The 20,934-nt window shown below is 26.8% G+C and overlaps 1 protein-coding gene across 1 annotated transcript; it reads right to left on the bottom strand.

Annotated features, from left to right (window-relative positions):
- Window positions 1-18,514: 18,514 nt before the first annotated feature.
- Window positions 18,515-20,561, bottom strand: B0T23DRAFT_419823 (heme peroxidase-domain-containing protein; the record flags this gene model as incomplete). Its single annotated transcript, XM_062839715.1, has 4 exons — window positions 19,691-20,561; window positions 18,956-19,526; window positions 18,631-18,640; window positions 18,515-18,533 (listed from the first exon to the last, which is right to left on the bottom strand). Exons 1-4 carry the CDS (start codon window positions 20,258-20,260, stop codon window positions 18,515-18,517), a joined length of 1,170 nt encoding a protein of 389 aa, XP_062694680.1. The 5' UTR covers window positions 20,261-20,561.
- Window positions 20,562-20,934: the final 373 nt, after the last annotated feature.

The following is a 20,934-nucleotide window of genomic DNA, read 5'->3' as shown; positions in this document are numbered from 1 at the left end:
GAGAAATAGGGATTAATATATAAATATATAATAAAAATACGTATATTTATAATAAGGGGCGGTTTAAGTAAGGGGGTAAGCAAGGCAGTTGTAGAATTAAGGAAAGGAGTAGCGGATATAGTTATAAAAGTAAGAATAGGAGGAAAAAGAGAGGAGAGGCGAAGAGGGTAGGTAGAAGGGACGTTATATAAACGGGGGAAGAGGTCCCTATATAAATGCAATTTAAAGCGGGCGAATATAAAATAATATAGGGTAAATAGAACGTTAGGCAATTATATAAGCGGTAGGAGGGGGTAAATAGAAGGATAAAACGAAGGTAATAATTAGAAGGGGAAGGATAGGACGAATAAATAGTAACGGCGGTTATAAAAGGGTAGGAGGGAAAGGTAGAAAATAGGAAAGTATATACTTTAAATTATAATAAAAAGAGTAGGGAAAGTAATTAGGAATTATACTATTAGAAAGGAGGAAGTAATACGAAGAATAAAGCGAAGGTAATAGGAAGGCGATTAGGAAGGAATAATATAAATAAAGGAAATTTATAGAAGAAATAGTATATAGAATTATAAAAGGCGGAAAATAAAAATAAAAATCCTAAAAACGGAACCTATAGGGAGGGGAATCGTATTTAGGCATTATAATAAATTATAGTAAGTATAAATAATAAAAAATAATTTACGAAAGGAGCTTTAAATTTCAATTACATAAGTATTCCGAAGTAGGTAGGGATAATAGAGGGTACTTTACGAAAGTATTAAACTACGTTACAAACGCGGATAATAGAGAGTATTGAAATAGCGAGAAAACCACAATAACAACACTAATACTACCACGACCAATACAATATATAAGGACCGTAGTTCTTAACTATCTAATCAAATAGAGTAGTAAATAATTTTTAAATCTTTTCGGATAATCGAAATGGGAAGTATTAAATTAGATACGATTTATTGGAGTTACGTATTTGTTGAATGGCTTAATGTTCAGTTTTCGTCGGAAAACGAGGGTAATTATCGGATCTTTCTATATTTCTCTTTTCGGATATAAATAGGGATACAAATGAGCATTTCCTTAAGAAGGATAAAGGATTATTTAATATATTAAATAAATAAAGATAAATAATTAACGATTATTAAAAATTAATTTTATATATTTAAAAATTGCTAAAGAGTTAAAAATTAATTATTTAATTTTTTAAAAGGTTGATATTCTATTAATCTCCTATCTTATTTCCTTATATTCAATTTCCTTTTTTTTCTATTCTTTTTCTATACTAATTATCTAGGTTTGTTCAATTTAGAAAGTATTTCCCTGATCCTATATATTTTGAAAATTTTTGAAAAAAATCACTATTGAAAATTAATATATATATTCTTATATACTACCCCAAATCAAATCTTCCCTTTAAATTTACAATAAATCCCCTAAATAAACTTACCTTTATATATATATATATATATAATTAGTACCTTCCTCTATTATTTCTATTGCCCTTATATCCTCTTTTACCTTTCGTAATTAAATATCTTTCTTTAGCGCCTTTAGTAAGGAGATAGTTATTTGTTCTCTGAATAATGTCGTTCTAGGTCGTTCTAATAAATTGTAAAGGTCCTTATAGTTTTGAATGAATATTTAGATTAAATTTTTCTTTAAATTCCGTTGTAATTTGGGAAGGGTTATTAGGATTGTATTTAGGAAGGTTATTTAAATCGTGCTTTATATAGCGAATAGGGTAGATTAAAGAGTTTATTATAAATTTATAGGAGTTAAAATTAAATAGTATTGTTATTTGTAGTTAATTAATTGCTAGGCTTTAATTAGTAATAGGAGTTTTTCTAGCGGAGTGAAAGCTTTTAAATCCGGATGTTGGGGATAATCCTTACTGCGATATAAATATAGGGTTTAATAGTGTACGTTTGTATTAAGAGGAATTAGAGGGAGTAAATAGGTTCGAAGGCCTCTTAAAATTTAAAAGGATTAATAATTAATTAATTCTCTTTATTTAAATAGATATTTATACGAAATTTATAAGTAATCTTAAGGTATTTAGTAGGCTAATATTTTTCGGAACCGATAGAATTCTATTTTCTAATAATAATTTAAAAGTTTTTATATTTTTAAACGGAAAAGGAGTTTGTAATTGTATACGATTTATTAGAGTATTAATAAAAAGAGCCCTAATTTCCCTAAGAGGGTTAGATATAGTTGGTATTAGATTATAATATATTTAATTATTAATAGTCAATTGAATAAAAGCGTTTCATCTTTTAATTGAATAAAGATTAAAAAGTAATAATATTATTAGACGAAATAAAGTTAGAGTAGAGGTTAGTTAATTTATTATCCTTAAATTTTAAAAATAAATTATAATTTATTAAAGTAGAGTTAGGGTTGGAATTAAATTTCGGAAAGAATTTAGGGGTAAATAAATGTTGTTTAAGGAAGAAATTAATTTTTTAACCTCTCTTCGTTATATTATAGAAATAGGAAAGGAAGAGTTGGACGATGAAGAATTAGATAACGAAGAGTTTTTACTATTATTTTCCTTAATAAATTTAATTAATATATATTAGAATAGAGGAAGGTTAATTATAATATTAGGGTTATTATATAATTAGTAGTAAGGAAAGATCTTTATACCTTTAAGCCTTTATAATTAGTTTTTTTTAATTTAGGTAATATAATTTTTGGGCTATATAAAACGCTAAGGCTTTTCTTTAGTACTATATATACATTTATTTTATTAGGAGAAAATATTATTAGATTTACTATTTATTATAAATAATATTTTTCCTAAAAGATTCCTAAATAGGCCTTTAGGTTACTATTACTTTATCCGTAAGGTATTATAGATTATTCTTTAATATTATTATACTATAACGTTTTTTTTTTATTTTTATTTAAATATTGTATATTCTTTTAATATTGTATTCTACTTCTAAATTTTAAGTATAAATATTTAAAAATTTAAATTACATTCTACTAGTCTTATTCGTATAGCTTCTACTACTATTAATCCACAGATTTAATTGGATTTTTAGATAATAAAGTCGATTTAATAAATAAGAAGGCTTAAGTTAAATTTTATTACTTTCTAAACGCTAAATCTTTGAAATAACAAAATTAAAGTTAATTCTATATTCTTTAGTATAAAATTATATAAATTAAAATTATAATAATCCTATTAGCTTATTAATTAATTAAAAATAGCTACTAAGAAATATATATTTTGTAGGTAGATAGGGATTACCTAAAACCTTTTTTCCCTTATAAATAATTTAATATCATTTAAATTAATTATATATTTTAGAGTTTTATTAATATTATTTAATTGAATATACTTATTTAATACAAAGATTATTCTTAACCCCTTTCTAATTACTTATAGAAATAAGGTAATTAGATTATTAATATAGGTAAAAGTATATTTATTAATATTATACTAAAGGTTAATTAAATATACTATAAGTCGCTTCCAATTATAAAAACTATTTTTATTTAGTAAAAAGGCGCTTACTTAATTAGGTTGTAATTTAAAGCGGAAGAACTTACCGAATAATTCGTCAGCGTCTAATTCATTATAAAGTAAATTAAAATTAAAGTACTAATTTAGTTAAGTACCGCTTAACCAGGGATAGTTGAGAAGTATATACTTATTTTTTAATTTCGGATTTCGAAGGGGGTTAAAATATGCTTTATAAGCCCTACGCTTATTATTATACTTTAGTATCTAATTACATAATTAATTTATTCTTATAATATTTAGCCATTTATTAATTATTTTTAATAAATTAGGGAAGGATCCTTAATAGTTTTAAATATATTAATTAATAAAGCTTTGGAATATAATCTTTAATAGTTCGAGCGTAGTATTAGTATTTAACCAAAGTATTCAATTAATAATATTTTAATTAAACATTATTTTAAAAACTTCCTAAATCTATTTAAATTAGAAGCTTAATAATAGTATAATTACCTATTTATTAAACTAATTAAGGATTAGTATTCTATTATACCTTTATAAAAATTGAAGGCTACGAATAGGAGTAGGCTATTAGGGTCATTTATTATTAATATTATTAAATTTTATTACTTTAATTAGGTTTAAAATAGTTTAAGGCTTTTTGCTTTTAATTTTATTAGATTTATTTATATTATTATTATTTAAGGTAGTTTAAGCTTTATTATAGGAAGAAGTATAATTATTAAAAAATATATTAATAAGGTGATGTTGCGAGTAATTAATTTGTGGGCGTTAGAGGAAGAAAAAGTTAAGGTTAATATTTAATATTTTAAAATATATTGAATTGTATATAATGAAAGAGTTAATAATATAGGTCATATTAAATTAGGATTACTTTAATAGAGAAGAAAAAATTCTGGAAGTTTTTAAACTTCTTAATATTATTATTGTAGGGAGAAGAAAAGGAAGGTAGGGAAAAGGCTAGGGGAAGAGGGTATTATATAAATAGTTCATAGATTATTTAATTATTAAATTTAAATATTAAAAGTATTTTTTCGAGGCTATTATTCACTTGGCTAGTAATATAATACCTAATTTTATAGTATTTACTTTTAATATAATTAATTTATCTATTCTTTTAAAGCGAATATTTAGGTAGTAAAGGCGGTAAATTGTAAAGGTTTAAAATAATAGGAATTTTTTATTTCTTTTTTTTCTAACGGTAATAGTAATTTTAATAGTTATTTAAAGTAGTGAATTTTCTTTGAATAGTTGCCTTCTCCTAGAGTAGTAAGTAATAGATTAGGTATCGATAATAATTTATTATTAGAGTATAAGAACCTGTTTCTTTCGATTGGGTTTCCCTTCTTATTTCCTTCCTTTTCTAATTAATTTCCTATTGTTCTATTAATTTTTTTTTTTCTATATTAAATACTTACTATTAAGATATTTATTTATAATTCTAATTAATTTTAAAAATATATAAATCCCGTATAATTTCTTCCTCCCATTATTATTAATTAACTAATTAATACCCGTTAGAATGTTTATAAGAATAATATTTATTAACCGTAGCGTAATAATATTTCTAAATTAATCTATCCCTATTCTATTTCTTACTAAATTTAATATAACGACCGCCCTAAAACTTACAAATTTCTTTATTTACGAATCTAGTAATAGATTGGACTAGGACCTTTACTTATAAATATTATTTAGGGAACTTATATGTTAATAAAGGGTATAAAATTAGTTATCGCTTATTTAAAAATCTATACTATACTCTACCCTCTTGAAACGTTGTATTTTATTCTTTTGTAGGGATTCTTTAGTTATTAGGAAGCGTTCTTATAAATATTTAGTAATTTTGGGGCTAAGGGACAATTTCTAAATTAGGTTAAATAAATAATAGCTTCCCCTAATATAGTATTAAATCTAATTTAGGTCGATATTAAAAGTAATTAACTATTTAATCGCTATACTTATTATATAATTTAATAAAATAAATAGCTGAAGGTACTAATTATTTAGATTTTTAGTAAAAAGTACGTATTTCCGTTTATTTAATCAATTCTCTACTAATTTTCTTTTCTAGATACTAGTAATTCACTATAGTATAATTACTGTATTTCAATGTACTAAAAAGAATACGTATTAATATTCTATAGTACTTCTAACGAATTTAAATAAATTATAATTATAAATCCTTTTATAGAATATCGTTTATTTCTATTACTTGGCTTTAAGGATAGCATTTATAGTAATTGCATATAATATTATAAAATAGCCAAAGAGTATACTATAAGCTCTATTTCTTTAGAGCTTATTTCTAAAGTAAGTAATTCTAGTAAATTTAAAGTTAGATAGTATAGTAGTCGGAAGGTTTGGACTATAGTTAATATTCTTCCTTTATAATTTCGTACTAGACTATTCTTTAAGGGTAAGATTGGGCCTTAGGTTAAATATCTTCAATAGGAAAGGGAATTACGTATTAAGGGTTTAAAGTTAGATTCTTCTAGTATATAAAGGTCAATAAGGTAATTAATATATTTGCACGGTATTCTAGGACGGGAATTCTAGTGTAGGAAATACGTAAAAAAAAAAAAAAAAAAAAAAAAAAAAAAAAAAAAAAAATTTTTCTCTAGGGGTAGTAGGGGCAGTCATTTCAAACGTCTTCAAACGTCTTAATTTTTTTAGTTTCTTATATATTATTAATTAGGAATGAGGTGAATTTAGTAGTATATAGGGAATGTTTCTTAATATTATAATAATGTATAATCCTTTTTATCTTTCTCTTCCCTTCGAAAGGAATAATAATATCTATTCGGTTCCTTTTGTACGAAATAGTAAATTGATTAGAATTCCTTACTTTTTAGCCCATATATCGGTTTCTAATTTTTAAACTTCCCTTTAGGTAAAATAATTTTAAATTTCCTATTATTCTATTATACTATCTAACGTATTTTCCTTCTACTATTTTATTTAATTATATAATTTATAATTTTTCTAGTAGTATCTTCGTTAATTACAGGTTCTTCTAAAGTTTCCTTCGGGTATAATAAAGGAAGTATCTCCTATTTAATTATATTATAATCTAGTTCTAATTATATACTATTATATAAAAAGTATTTTTTAATTCTCTTAGCCGGGTAAGGGTTCGTAATATTAATTCCGTCTAAGGTTTTTAAAAAGTATTTATATTTGGAAATAATCTTTCTAATACGAAACAGGCTAAACTAACAATAAGTAAATTTTCGGATTAAATTTATATCGATTCGTCGAATATAATTATAAATTAATACTAAATCCCCTACCCGTAATTTTACAATATCGGGTCTAATCTTTCCTTTATTTATTAAATTACAGTATTCTACGGCCTTCTACTGTATCGTAGAAATTCGCTCGGCCGTAAAGGTAAATCTATATTTATTATTTTAAAATAAACGGGTTCTAGTAAATATTAAATTGAACCAGGCTTTTAGTAATTTATTATTCTATATATTACTCTATTATATAATTCTCTAGGAAGGTAAATTAAACTTAATTAGTAAAATAGAATTATATCCATAACCGAAATAGAAAAGAATAAAACCATAGCTTCCCCAAACTATAGTCCAATCTATAAATAGAACGTAGGGTAACTAAGGTTTCTAATTAAATCTTATACTACTTATAATCTTTATTAATATTATAATAAGTAGGAAATATTTAGCTTTATTTACTCTATTAGTTTTAGAATTATAGGGTAAAATCTTAATAAAAGAAATATTGAATTTCCTTAGTAATTCTTTATAATTTTTATAGAATTCCGATCCGCCGTTAATAATAATTAATAAAGGAAGGCCCTATTAATAAATAATTTATATTTTAATAAAATAAACAATATATTTCAAATTTACTATAGGGAAGATATTTACTTCAATATAATTAGTGAAATTATTTCACGCTTTAATAATCCCTATCCTTTTTCCATCCTTACCCAATATATATTAGATATTTAACGTCTATTTATAAAATAATTATAATAACAGATTAATATATTAAAAAATATTAATAAACTATTTAGAATTCTATTTCTAATAATCTAGGTAGGACCTAATACAATTTTCTACGTAGGAATAAATACCCTTCTACTAATAGAAATTAGTAATACGATAATAAATTATTTCTCTTCCCTTATAGCCAACTTCATTATAATATTTGCGGAAGACAATATTGCGATCGATATCGTCATCTATAAATCTACGTAGCGCCTGATCAGTATGTACAAACCGCAACCATAGGGCTCCTTCTTAGAAGAAGAATTTTAAAGCCTCTATTTTAAAATATTATTATTTTTATTCAGTAATTAAATTAGTAGGTAATTCTAGCGTTTAAAGGTATTTAGCAATCTATTAAAAGTTATAAGTCCAACAACCCTTTAAAGGTTCCTAAATTTTCTTCCCTTAATTTAGTATTCCGTAGAATTTAACTATATAAATCTATTAGTTTATATAATTATCGATATCTTCTTTATTAACCTTATTCCGCTAATCTACTATTGAAGGAGGTATACGGGAAAGGCTATTAGTAACGATATTCTTTTTCCTAGAAATATATTTAACTTCAAAATTAAATAGTCGGATCTAAACAATCCAATATATAATCATTACTATTAAGATATTAAACGCCGTACTATTTAATTAATATACTATAACCTACGTATTAGTTTTAATAATAAAGTAAATACCGAATAAATAGTACTTTAATTATTTTAAAGTATAAAGCAACCCTCGAAGTTCTTATTTAATAGTATTATATCTTTTTTCTATATTTAACTAAATACTACTCTTAAACTAATAAGGGTAGCGTCGGCTATTTAAACTAATTTATTTAAGGATCACACCCTAGCCGATTAGTAATACGTCTACTATAAAGAAAATTTCATTATAACGGGTATTATTATAAATAATAAGTATAAAGTAAAAAGTAAATAAAACTTTATATTATAAATATTTTAAAGCAAACTATTTATTTTCAATTTATTACTATCTAGTATTTTTTTTAAATAGAATATATAAGGGTTAAACGATAGTACTAAAATCCTTAATTTAAATTCAATAATACTTAATAATCCTTAAGAAGGCTCTTAATTACTAGAATTCTTTACCCTTTTATTTAATAAATTTACAATCTTCCTACTAAAGGATTCTAAATATTTTGAAGGGAGAAGGTTATTAACTATTCTCTAAATAGAAATATCCTACAAATTCAACTTCGGGCTAATACTATTTGGATTTTCCGGTTATAATAGTATAACTATTAAGTTCGATATTGACTAGGATTTTATCAATATTTACTAAGTAATTAAAAATATATTTTTATATTTTAAATTTAACCTTAAGTCCATTATAATTTATAATTATTAATTTAATACAAATATTATTTAGGTAGGGTTAATAAATAATTGGGATTAGATTATATAGTACCTTAATTATTATTTTAGAAAATTAAATAATAGAGTTCGTTCTTCCTTAGAGTAGTATAATTATTCTTTTTACTCCTATTATATTCTAGAAAGTAGTTATATCCCTATTTTTTTTATTAAGAGGGATTTGGTTGTATTTAGAAAAGAAATCGAGGAGGGAAAGTATTTTGAATTTTCCGAATTCTTTACTAAATTTTTTACAATTAGGAAGGATATTAGAATCTTATAAAATAATAGTATTAATCCGTTAAATATTATTAATTAATTAAAGGCTACTATCTTTTTTGGAGATTAGGAACTAATTATTCCGGTAAGCGGTATAGCTATCTTCCAACGTTCTTCGCTAAATTCAATCCTTTAGTAGTTCGTAGACTTTCTAGTAGTTAACCTTTAGTATTAGAATTAATTTATATTACTATACCGAATATAGGACCATCCTAATTTCTTAGGGAAGGAAAACGTTAGGTTCAATTTTCCCTATATAATTAAAATCCTAAATAAGAGCGGCTTTATAATTATAAAGAATATAAATAAATATCTTTTATTCTCCTTTAATTAAATTATTATTTAAACCGTCAAATATAGTTTGAAAGCGCTCAGGGGTTAACTATTCTCCTTTAAATATTTTCGAAAAACGTAGTATAATTACTTCATCCTATAGCGACGGATAAGTCTTTTTTTATTATTCTAATCTATCTTTCAAAACTATAAAACGCTATAATTTCTATTCTAAATTTCCTTTAAACTTTAATCTATTAAAAAGTGCATCGTCAATTAGTAATACCTTTTAATCTTTTCGCTTATATATAGTATAAATAACAAAATTCTCAAAGGGTATTATATTATTTCGTAATAATTAATTAACCTTCCTATTAATAGGTATAAGCTTATTACTTTTATAAATTTTCTTCCCTTAGTCTATACACTTCAACCGTTATATTAACGCCTAATACCGAATAAAATTATATACCTACCTTCTAAACTCTACTATAAACTCCTTTTCTTCTATTATAAATTAGGGAATACTCCCTATAATCGTTATACTAAATACATCACCTAATTTATTATAATTAATATTATTAAAATCCCTAAATAAAAATTTTTCGAATTGTTTAATATTAAATAGTTCGTCTTATAAAAACTCTTAAAAAAATCCTAAGACGGCCTTTCTCAACGAATAACATCTTTTCTAAATATACTACAAATATTTTAATAACTTATTAATTATCGAATCCTCTATCTATTTAAGGATATTATTTTAAGCTTCGCTATTATACTAAATAAAAACTAATATATTAACTTTAAAATTAATCCCTAAATAGTTAGTAAATTTATTTAGGGGGGACGGCTATTCGGCGAATTCCTAAGTATACAACAATACTTATATACTTAACCTTACTCTTTCTTTCAAAACTAGTGCGGCTTTAACGATTATTTCCTCTATTAATACATCTACTAATTCAATACCGCTAATTAAATAATTCAATTTTATTTAAACATTCTTAAAGAAGGGCTGCCCAAATATAACGTTATAATATAGTAGGCAAGTAATAATAATAAAGAAATATATTTCCCGTAGAATATTAACTAACTATACTTAATTATATACTTCCCTAACGAAGTCCCGTTTACCGCCATTACTATTTATATTTAATACTCTAGTACTAATAATAACTAATCCGTATTCCTTAGCCAAATTATAGGTAATTGTATTCACTTCTACGCTAATATTAAGAAGGACTCTAATCTTTAGTCCTTTTTACTATAGAAAAATAAATAAAGTTAGTAGAATAAATATCTTAGTTGCATCCCCTAAATACAATAGGTAGGAGAGTTTATATAAGTAGGTATATAATTATATAGGAATAATTACCTTTATTATACAATTAAAAGTAAATTTCAATATATCTTCCCGAATAAGCTTAGTCGTACCGTCTAATCTTTAATCTAAATAATAAATAGAAGTTTCGATAGAGTCCGGATTTTTTATACTATCGTTTAGGTTTCCTATAATAAATATACTATTAATTTCGTATTAAGTTAAAGGAATAACCTAATTCGCTTCTTTAGACTAATTAGTTATTACGCTACCTTTATAGGAGATTTTAACAATATTCTCCTTATTTAGGCTAGCTTTATACTAAATTAAAATAATAAGTACAATTACAAACTATCGATTTATATAATATAATTCCCTAATTCAATAGGGAATATTATAATCGATAGTTTTAGAGACGAGAAGGTATTGTTCTTTTACCCATTAAATAGCTTCCTTCGTAACAGCGTTAGTATTAATTATTTTAATAGGCTTTACAAATAAAGCGTTAGGTTTTATATTTTCCTTATAGGAATCGGGAATTAATAAATTAATCATTTTATCTTCTACTATTAATTTAAGGATCTTTATCGGCCGGGTTATTAGAAGTATTTAATTAACTTCTAAGGAAGGGGGTTAGGGTAGATTATTTTTAAATATAACAGTACTATTATTAATAATATCCGACTACCGTAGCTACTTGATTAAATGGTTGGGAAAGGATATTTCTCCTATAAAATTTATAATTTATTTACTAAACCCTCTTATATTAACATTTTAGTTAAATAGCTTTAAATTAATTACAATATTAATTATTTTTTAATAAGTATCTTTAATTTTATAATTTAAAGATTGTATTCTTTAAAGGAATTGTACCTAATCTATTTTAAATTTATATAATATTTCTATAAAAATTATAGAAGGATTTCGATATTTAAATTATACGGAGGAATTTATAGGGGTTTTTATATAATATAAGGAAGAAAGTATCTATTTAGTAAATATAATATTACTTTCCGATTTTAATATATTTTCGGGGAGTATACTTAGTAGGCTATTAATTAAAGATAATAATAGCTTTATAATAATAGGATTAGACTCTTCTAATACGTTTCTTATTTCTTTAAATATTTATCCTTTAAATAATAATTAGATTAGATAATCTTCAATAATATAGGATTAACTTGTAAAATAGTTACTAAAGTTTTAAGGATATTCTATAAGCGTTTGGCGGATTATAATAATTTTATATTTAATTGGAGATCTCTAATATATTTTTTAAGTAACGTTTAATCTATTAATTATATAATAGTAATTTAATAAATTAATACCCGTTATATTTATAGAAGTATTCGTACTATTATTTTTTTATTATTATTAGCTACGGGTATTGTTAGGTAGTAAGGAGAATTCTAGTTCGAAGCGGTATTTTTTCTTTAGTATCTAAATATTTTTCTCCTAATAGTTGAAGATAGTTTTATATTCGGGAAATATCCTGTAAATTACTATTTAGGATTATATTAGAAATCTTAATTTCCTATCTTCAGCGGCTAAAATTAGTAAATTATTAGGAATAAAATTATTATAATCTTTTTTATTACTAATAGTAATAATTATTTAGGAAGTATATATAGGATTTTGAAATTAAAAGATTACTAATTTACTTTTCTAAATATTATTTACTATCTCTTAATATTAATTCTAGTAATAATTACTACCGTACTAGTAGTAACGGATTTGGTAAGAGTTTCTACGGCCTTAATTCCCTCCTCTACCGTCTCTTCGTTTATTTCTTATAAAAGAGCCGTTTATATATCCTCCTCCTTCGTTAGTAGCGCCTCTTTAATTAGTTATTAATAAATAATTAATTTGAACTTCCTTTTTTTATTTTTTTGCTAATTTTTTATTAAATTGGGATTATATAAGTTTTATTTAATTAAATTCTTTAATTATTTTATTAATATTTGATTTTTTAATTAAGTAAGAAATAGTAGGCGTTAAAATAGTAGTTTAATTTATTAAAGGAGTTTTCTTACAAGAAGATTAATCGGAATTATTATTTAATTTAATTAGGCTACCTCTCTTTTTAGTAATTATTAATACTTTTTTCTTAGTCCGATTTATATTAAAACTATCGTTTAATAAAATAGTTACTTTATTATTAGTATAAATATTATTTTTAAAGTCGAAATACTTGTAAATAGTTTTAATTACTTTAGTATAGAATTGTAATTAGGTTATTTAATAGACTTTTTCTTTAAAGCCTATAATTATTATAATTATTCGCCTAATCCTTTTCGTAAATTTCTTATAGAAATTGTATATTATTATAAATTAAGCGAAATCCTTTTTTTTATCCAATTGCTTTGTTAGAAGTATTAAATACCGAAGTATTACTTTAATAATTTTCTTTCTATTATAAGGAATTAATTTACTATAGAAGATTTTTAGTAAAATAGTTTTACTATTTATTTAATTAGGGTTTAGTACTAAGAATTCTCGCTTTAAAAGACGATAGAATTCTTTCTATATTTAAATACCCTTATTAGTAGTATCCTTTACTATTTTTCTATAAATTTTTTAGGCGTCTAGTATATACTACTAGTACTAAGTATTTAATTTAGTTTCGTTAGAGAAGTAATAGCTTTAAACTTTATTATCAAATTCCTTTAAATATATAAATATATTCTTCCCTTTAAATTGTATATTAGGTATATAATTTTTTATAAAGGAAATTATAAGAATTTTACCTATTAATATTTATATTAAGTATATATTAGATAGACTTTTAAGCGGGTTTGTATTTGAATTTTACTATAATTTATATTTAGGTTCTTACGGCTATTCGAATTATTTAGGTATTATAATGTTTAATTTTAATAATCCTAAAGAAAGATGTTAACGATTATTAAAAGGGGTAGAAATAAGGGTAATAGGATAATAGTTTTAGGGGTTCGGAGGATATTATTTAAATTTAAAGCTTTAAGAATAATTAATTTCTAATTTAGTACAATAAAATTTTAAAAGTAATTAGATAGGTTGTAAAAAAATAATATAAGGAGGTAGAGGTTGGGTTCGAATGTTAGGTAGAGGGGTAAATAAAGTATATAAATATAGGGTACAAATAGAACCGGGTAGGTTTGGCGGTAGGTTCTAAATAGTAGGTTAATTATATTTATTATTATCCTTATAGTAAGGGATTTAATAGCGGTCTTTTTTATTTAGGCTGGGTAAAGGATTCCCTAAGGGGATTAGTAATAGGTTTTTTAATAGGATAAATAAAGGCGTTAGAAATTAATTAGGTTTTAAAAAAGGAAAAAAGGTAGTTTTTAATATAGGAGTAGAGGAAGGAAGAGTAGGATTTGGGAGAAATAATAAGAATAGTTTTAATATTAATATAGGAAATTAATTTAATACTCCCTAATTAGTATCCGAAGTTAAAATTATAAAGATATTCCGATTATTCTAAATCCTATTAGTATCGTTTATACTATTTATATATTTATTTTCGTTTTGTCTTTCGTCTTACCCCCTTTTTCTTTTTTTTTTTTTTTTTCTCGGCTAAGGATTTTTATTCTTCTTTTAATTATTTTTCTTCTAATAAAATACTTATATACCTTTTCTAATTAGAAATCTCTTATTAGCGTTTTTCTTTTTATTCTTCTAATATTCCTTTTCTTTTTCTTTTTTTAAGTAAAAGGAATTTTTTTGGTTTTTATTTTCTATTCTTTTCCTTTTTATTATTTTTATTATCGGTATTAATAAGAGGTAATTCCTATTTATATTAGTAATATTATTATTAAAGCCCTTCTAATAAGAATTTATAATAATTAATTACTTCCTTTTAGTTTTCTAAAATATAATAATAATAATAATTACAATCCCGAAAATTTATTAATAATAATAGTTAATATATTTTACGAAGGAGGAATTCGGAGATAATAGTTAGTACCCTTCCCTTTAGGGAATTAATTATAAACTTTCGAGGAAAAGGGTCTAAGGGCCGTTTAATCTTTTTGTATTTAGGTAGGGATTATATACTATTAATTTAAGAATAGCGGTCCTTAAAAGTTTAATATTAATACCTACCCTAATTATCAATAGATTTTTTCGTTACTTATTATTTTTAAATAGTCTTTCAATTAAACTACTATTTAAATAGCCTATTAATTGTTTATTCTTATTATTATTTAAATATTATTAATTAAATATTTATTTATCTATTAAATTATATAGTTGAACTACTATTATTTAGTAGTTTATTTATTATTTATATTTATTTATATTTAATTATTATTATTTAGATATTTATTTATATATTTTTTTTATTAATTAATTATATTATTATTTGTATTCCAACGTTATATCCGAATAATAGTCGGGTAATTATTAATTAATTATATTATCGCCGATCGTAGTACGGCTATTAATGTAGTTGTATGTTGGCTATTATCGAGGGCCCCGGACTATAGTAAGTATCCGGTGCTAAAGATCTTTATTTTTTTCTGAAATGAGGTTATTTAAGCCTTTTCGTAATAATTAATTAGATATTATTAATAAATATTAGACAAACTTTAACGAGGATAGGAAGTTGTAAATTCCCTATATTTGTTTTAGCTAGTTTAGTATAGAATTTTAATACCTATTTCGTCCTTATTACTAATTTAAAATAGCGAGAAAACTATAATAATAATACTAATACTACTACGACCAATACAATATATAAGGACTATAATTCTTAACTATTTAATTAAGTAGAATAGTAAATAATTTTTAAATCTTTTTAAATAGTCGAGATAGGAAGTATTAAATTAAATACGATTTATTGGAGTTATATATTTATTAAATAGTTTAATATTTAATTTTCGCCGGAAAACGAAGGTAATTATCGGATTTTTCTATATTTCTCTTTTCGGATATAAATAGGGATACGAATGAATATTTCCCTAAGAAGGATAAAGGATTATTTAATATACTAAGTAAATAAAGATAAATGATTAGCGATTATTAAAAATTAATTTTATATATTTAAGAATTATTAAAGAGTTAGAAATTGATTATTTAGCTTTTCGAAAGGTTAATGTTCTATTAATCTCCCATTCTATTTCCTTATATTCAATTTCCTTCTTTTTCCATTCTTTTTCCACACTAACTGTCCAGGTTTGCTCAATTTAGAAAGTACTTCCCTAATCCTATATACTTTGAAAATTTTTGAAAAAAATCACTACTGAAAACTAATATATATATTCCCATGTACCACCCCAAATCAGTATCTAGAGAGAGGAATTATAGGGCATAATTATATTAGTATTTTAAAGTATTTATTAATACTTTTAAATTCGGAGTAATACTCTTCGTTAAGTAAAACGAAGCTTATTACCTCGTACGTTTACAGGATAATAGTCTTAGTAATAATTAGGAACCCCGCTAATACTTTAAATTTAATACCAGTTTTATATCTATATTAGAATTTATAAGAATAGATATTATAATACTAATATTCTAGCGGGTAATATATTAGTACTTTAAATTTAATATTAGTTTCGTATTTATATTAGAATTTATAAGAATAGATATTACAATACTAATATTCTAGCAGACGGGTCCGTATTAGAATTTATAAAAATAGATATTACAATACCGATATTCTAATAGGCGACACACTAGCGCTTTAAATCTAATACCGGTTTCGTATTTATATTAGAGTTTATAAGAATAAATATTATAATACCGATATTTTAATAAGTAGTATACTAACTTTTCAAATTTAATAACGGTTTCGTATCCGTATTTAGAGCTTACGAAAATAGATATTACAATACTAATATTCTAGCGGGCGGAGTGCCAACGCTTTAAACCTAATACCGGTTTTATACCCGCGTTTAAAGTTTATAAGAATAAATATTACTACGCCGATATATTAATAGGCGGAACGCTAATTCTTTAAATCTAATACTAATTTTATAATCGTATTTAGAGTTTACGAGAATAGATAATACAATACCGATATTCTAGCGGGCGGTTCGCTAGTAATAGAACGGCTATAATCCGGAATATAGCATCGGCGGCTATAGCGAATAATACCTAATAATGCTACGGTACCTAGCGTTTATTATAGAAATTCCAAGGACGGAACTTATAAGGGGGGGGGTTATATTAAGAGGCTAAAAGTTCGTATATAGAAGTACCTTAGCGGCTGCTACTCCCCTTCGTTAATTAAAGTGTAGGATTATTTATAATAATGTTTATATTAGGTCGGGCTTATAAGAAGGATAATCCGGTATTATACTAAAGCGTTAAATTAATATAAGGTTCTATAATACTCGTTAGCGGATAAACAGAGTTTGTATAGGTATAAAAGAGGTTTAATAGAGCGTATTTTATTATAGTCGGTAATTATTAATATATTATTAGATTAACCCCTAACTTACCATCCCCTACGCGTAGCCACGACCATAGTCACCTCAGCCTACCTTTCGCCTACGTTCCTAACACTAAGTAATTTTTCGCTTAAATCCTTTTATAATAGTTATTCTAATAGCGTAAAGAACCTTTTCCTCAATTTAATTCCTATATTCGGTTTTAGATATTTATATTTTAATTAATATTTCAAATAGGGTTAAATTTATATTAAAAATCTTTCTATTAATTTAAATAAGTAAAAGCCGATTATTCTAAAAAAGGTTATCCTTAAACTAATAATACTAATTGTTTAATCTATATAAAAAATATAAAATTAGGAGTAATTTAAGGATCTTCAATAATTTATCGAAGCAAATCATATTATTATAAATTTCAGTATAGGCCGTATAATAATCACTAATACTATTATATTAGGAAAGTAAAATAGTCTTCTATTTTTAAACCAATTTTTAGTAAGATAGTCCTATTTGTCTACTAATATAAATACTCTCAACTAAGCGCTAAAATACCTAATAAACTATATAAACTAATTCCAATAGTAGTTCTAATTCTTTAAGGAATAAACGAATTACCCTATTAGTAAGTATATAAATAATTCTAATAAAGTACAATTAATAAGTACCCTAATTAATATAAAATTCGTAATAATCGCTATCCTTCTAGAAAGGACCTTATAGCGGAGGTTAATTTCCGGTAAGGGCCGCCCTAAAATTAATAATATAAATATAATTACGAACGGCCCGGTCCTATTTTACCTATTCTTTAATATCCTTTAGGATTAGGATCTTTTCTTAGCCGGCGGTATTTAAAGTAAGGCCTATAATTGCTAATAGAATTTTATAAATTAAAAATTCAAAATAATTCCTAAGCGTTAAAATATAAGGATTAAAGCGTAATAAATAATATAGTTGGCTAAATAATTAAGAAGCCTTAAATATTTAAGGGGTTAAATGGTAATAGTAGTAGTAATAATAAAAGTAATTAAGAAGAGTAATATAAAGGTAATTTTAATAGTAGTAAGAAAGACGGATTTTTAATATTTATAGAAAATGTATCTAGTAATACGGATATAATTTCTTTTATTAAGTATAAGAAATTAAATTAATTTAAATATTTTTTAATTATTGGCGGTCTAATTTGGGGCTGTAAATTATATTGGTAATATCTGCGGATTCGGTAGTAGCGGTGGCTACGGGTTTTAGGACGGTTATCGAAATTCTCGAATTTCGGTATTATATTTTAAGTATAGTTTTAAATTCTAAATCAATTTAAAGTAGATAGGGTTATAGTAAAGAATTTAATTGTAATAAATTAATTTTAGTATTTTTACTAAATAATAGTAATTTTAGTACGCTTCTAATATTCTAAATTTTAAGTAGCTAAAATTATAGTAATAGTTTAAAATAAGTAGGGTAAATATATAGTTTGGGTAGTCCGTACGTCGGTCTTAGTACTACGAACGTAGTGGTTTCTAGTAATTGTGAGGTTTTAGTTTAGTGCAAATATAAGAAATTATTGCGGGGTAAGAAAAAATAATAAAAATAAAATATAAATTAAATTTGAATTGAAGGTAAGCGAGGATTTCGGTATGCGTGTAGCACCCGGGCTTATAACCTGTTGAAGTAAAGTAAGACATCACGAGGGTAAGCGAGTATGGTAGTAAATTTGTTAATTGAGTATTAAAGAAGAGAGAGAGAGAAAAGGAGGGAGCGAGAGTAAAGATATATATACAAGATATGAAACGAGAGCGAGTAAGTTATCCATATGTGGATCGAAAATGTAATACGTTCAACACTTCCGGCGATCTTGGTCAACTTCTCTCCGACAATTCCCCACCAGTTGGCAGCCATTCCAATCTGCAACGCCGGATGCGCCAGAATCGCCGGTGTCCACTCGACCGTATGGATCTTGGCCATCAATGCACAGTTCACCAGCCTCGCCTTGTCAAATATCTGGTCTCCGCTCCAATCGGGATACTCCTTGCGCAGCGCATCACAAATGGCATTGTGCTCCAGCGCAAAAAGAGTGTGCAGGATCTCCATTCCCACCCACCAGTTGTCGTTGAAGCCCGTCAAGACATTTCCATCCTGGTCCCGAGGGAGAAATTGCTCACGCCCGCGACTGTCCAGGGACAACTTTCCGTCTGGATGACGGTTGCGGAGCGTGTGTGTTACGGACTCGGAGGAGCCGTAGATTTGTGATCCGTCCCACCAGTGGGTGTTGAGGTTCTTGTACCCGGGACACTTGACGTCGGATGGGTCGAGAGTCTCGTCTGGCTTGGTGGCGTATAACTGCATGTGCTGGTCAAGCCACTTGTCGTCCTCAGAGAGCGGGACGTTGAACTTCTCGTGGGGGTCCTGAGACACAACCGGAGAAAGTCAGCCAATGATCGGAACTCAGAAGGAGGAAGAAGCCCAAGCCACACGAAGACTGGCAACATCTGATGTTGCACAGGATCACGACCAGTGCATGATCGGTAAAGTCCCCCATTCCCAAAGGAAAAATCTCACAAGTCACATACCTGCTCATGGAAAAACCAATCATGCGTCTGGAACTGGATCCACGCCGCCGCCAACAGATTTAGTGTCGTCGCCGGGATGAACTTTCCTTCCTTCCTCGCCATAAACCTCTCACTGATCATCCTCGGATTCGGCGTCATCAGCTCCTCCTCGCTCGGTTTTCCACAAACCTCCCGCGGGAAATTCCTCCCGAACCTCATGCCCGTGCATCCCATCTTTGGCTGTTTCAAGTCATTGAACTTGCCATCGGAGTGACGAGCGCCCAGGTAGCGTTCGTTGGGAAGAGGGTCGGTGATGGAACTGCCTTGGGCTTGGGAAGACGCATAGGCGTCGTGCAGATTGTATTGTCGAAGCTCGATGCGTAGAAAGGCCAGGTTGAAGGCGCCGATAAAACCGGGGAGTTTGTACCATGGGATCAACTTGTTGAGGAGGTGGAAGGAGGTGATGCCGAGGCGTTCGAGGAGGGTGGGTGTGAAGGAGGGTTGGAGTTCAACCTGCTTCTTGCCCTTGTCGTCTCCATTGGACGAGGCGGCAGAGGTGGTACCGTTTGGTTTGGACGGGGTGTTGGGCATTTTGATGAGGTGTGGTGGTTTACACCTTTCAGATATTGGGTGGCTATTGTTGCTATGGTGGTGGTGATGGTGAGGTTGTCAACTGTCAAGGCGTTGTTGGCGATAGTCGTCGTGCTCACTTCTTCAAGCGAGGAACTTGCTGACGAGAACGGAAATCTGTTTTGCACTCGGATCCAAATCCAAGAGCCCCCGCAGTCTTATACCCCTTACTTCATCGCTTCATGCATTCACATGCTGTCCCATCCGAGATACAACACGCAGCCGCTCATTCTTACTGCATCTTCAGCTCGATTCTTGTTACCCCCTTCGGATGCTCCGTGGTTGTTCTCCTGGGGGTTACCATGGGTTGCCACAGCGGGAGTGATCCGTGATGCCAGTCCCGCGTACTTGATCGGTTGCCGCCGCCGCCGCCATGTTATACTCGCCTGGTACACATACCTCCACGTCCTGGAAGGCTGAGGCGCTGAGCCCTTTCCTCGAGTCGGAAAGTCCCTGGATTTTGATTGATCTGGAGAGTAAAGTAAAGTCAGATGCTGATTGGACAGGCAACCATCCGGTGTGAGATTCAGGACCATGTCGTCGTGGAGTGATACCGTGGTAGGTGACTTTCCGACGGGCTTACATGTAAGCTTATACAATGCCTGTTCCCGTTTGGGAAGACAGATTTCATTTGT

Source organism: Neurospora hispaniola (genome assembly GCF_033458365.1).
Source record: "Neurospora hispaniola strain FGSC 10403 chromosome Unknown B0T23scaffold_3, whole genome shotgun sequence".
NCBI lineage: Eukaryota > Fungi > Ascomycota > Sordariomycetes > Sordariales > Sordariaceae > Neurospora > Neurospora hispaniola.
The sequence above is the reverse complement of the archived record's forward strand: the minus strand, read 5'-3'. Positions and strand labels throughout refer to the sequence as shown.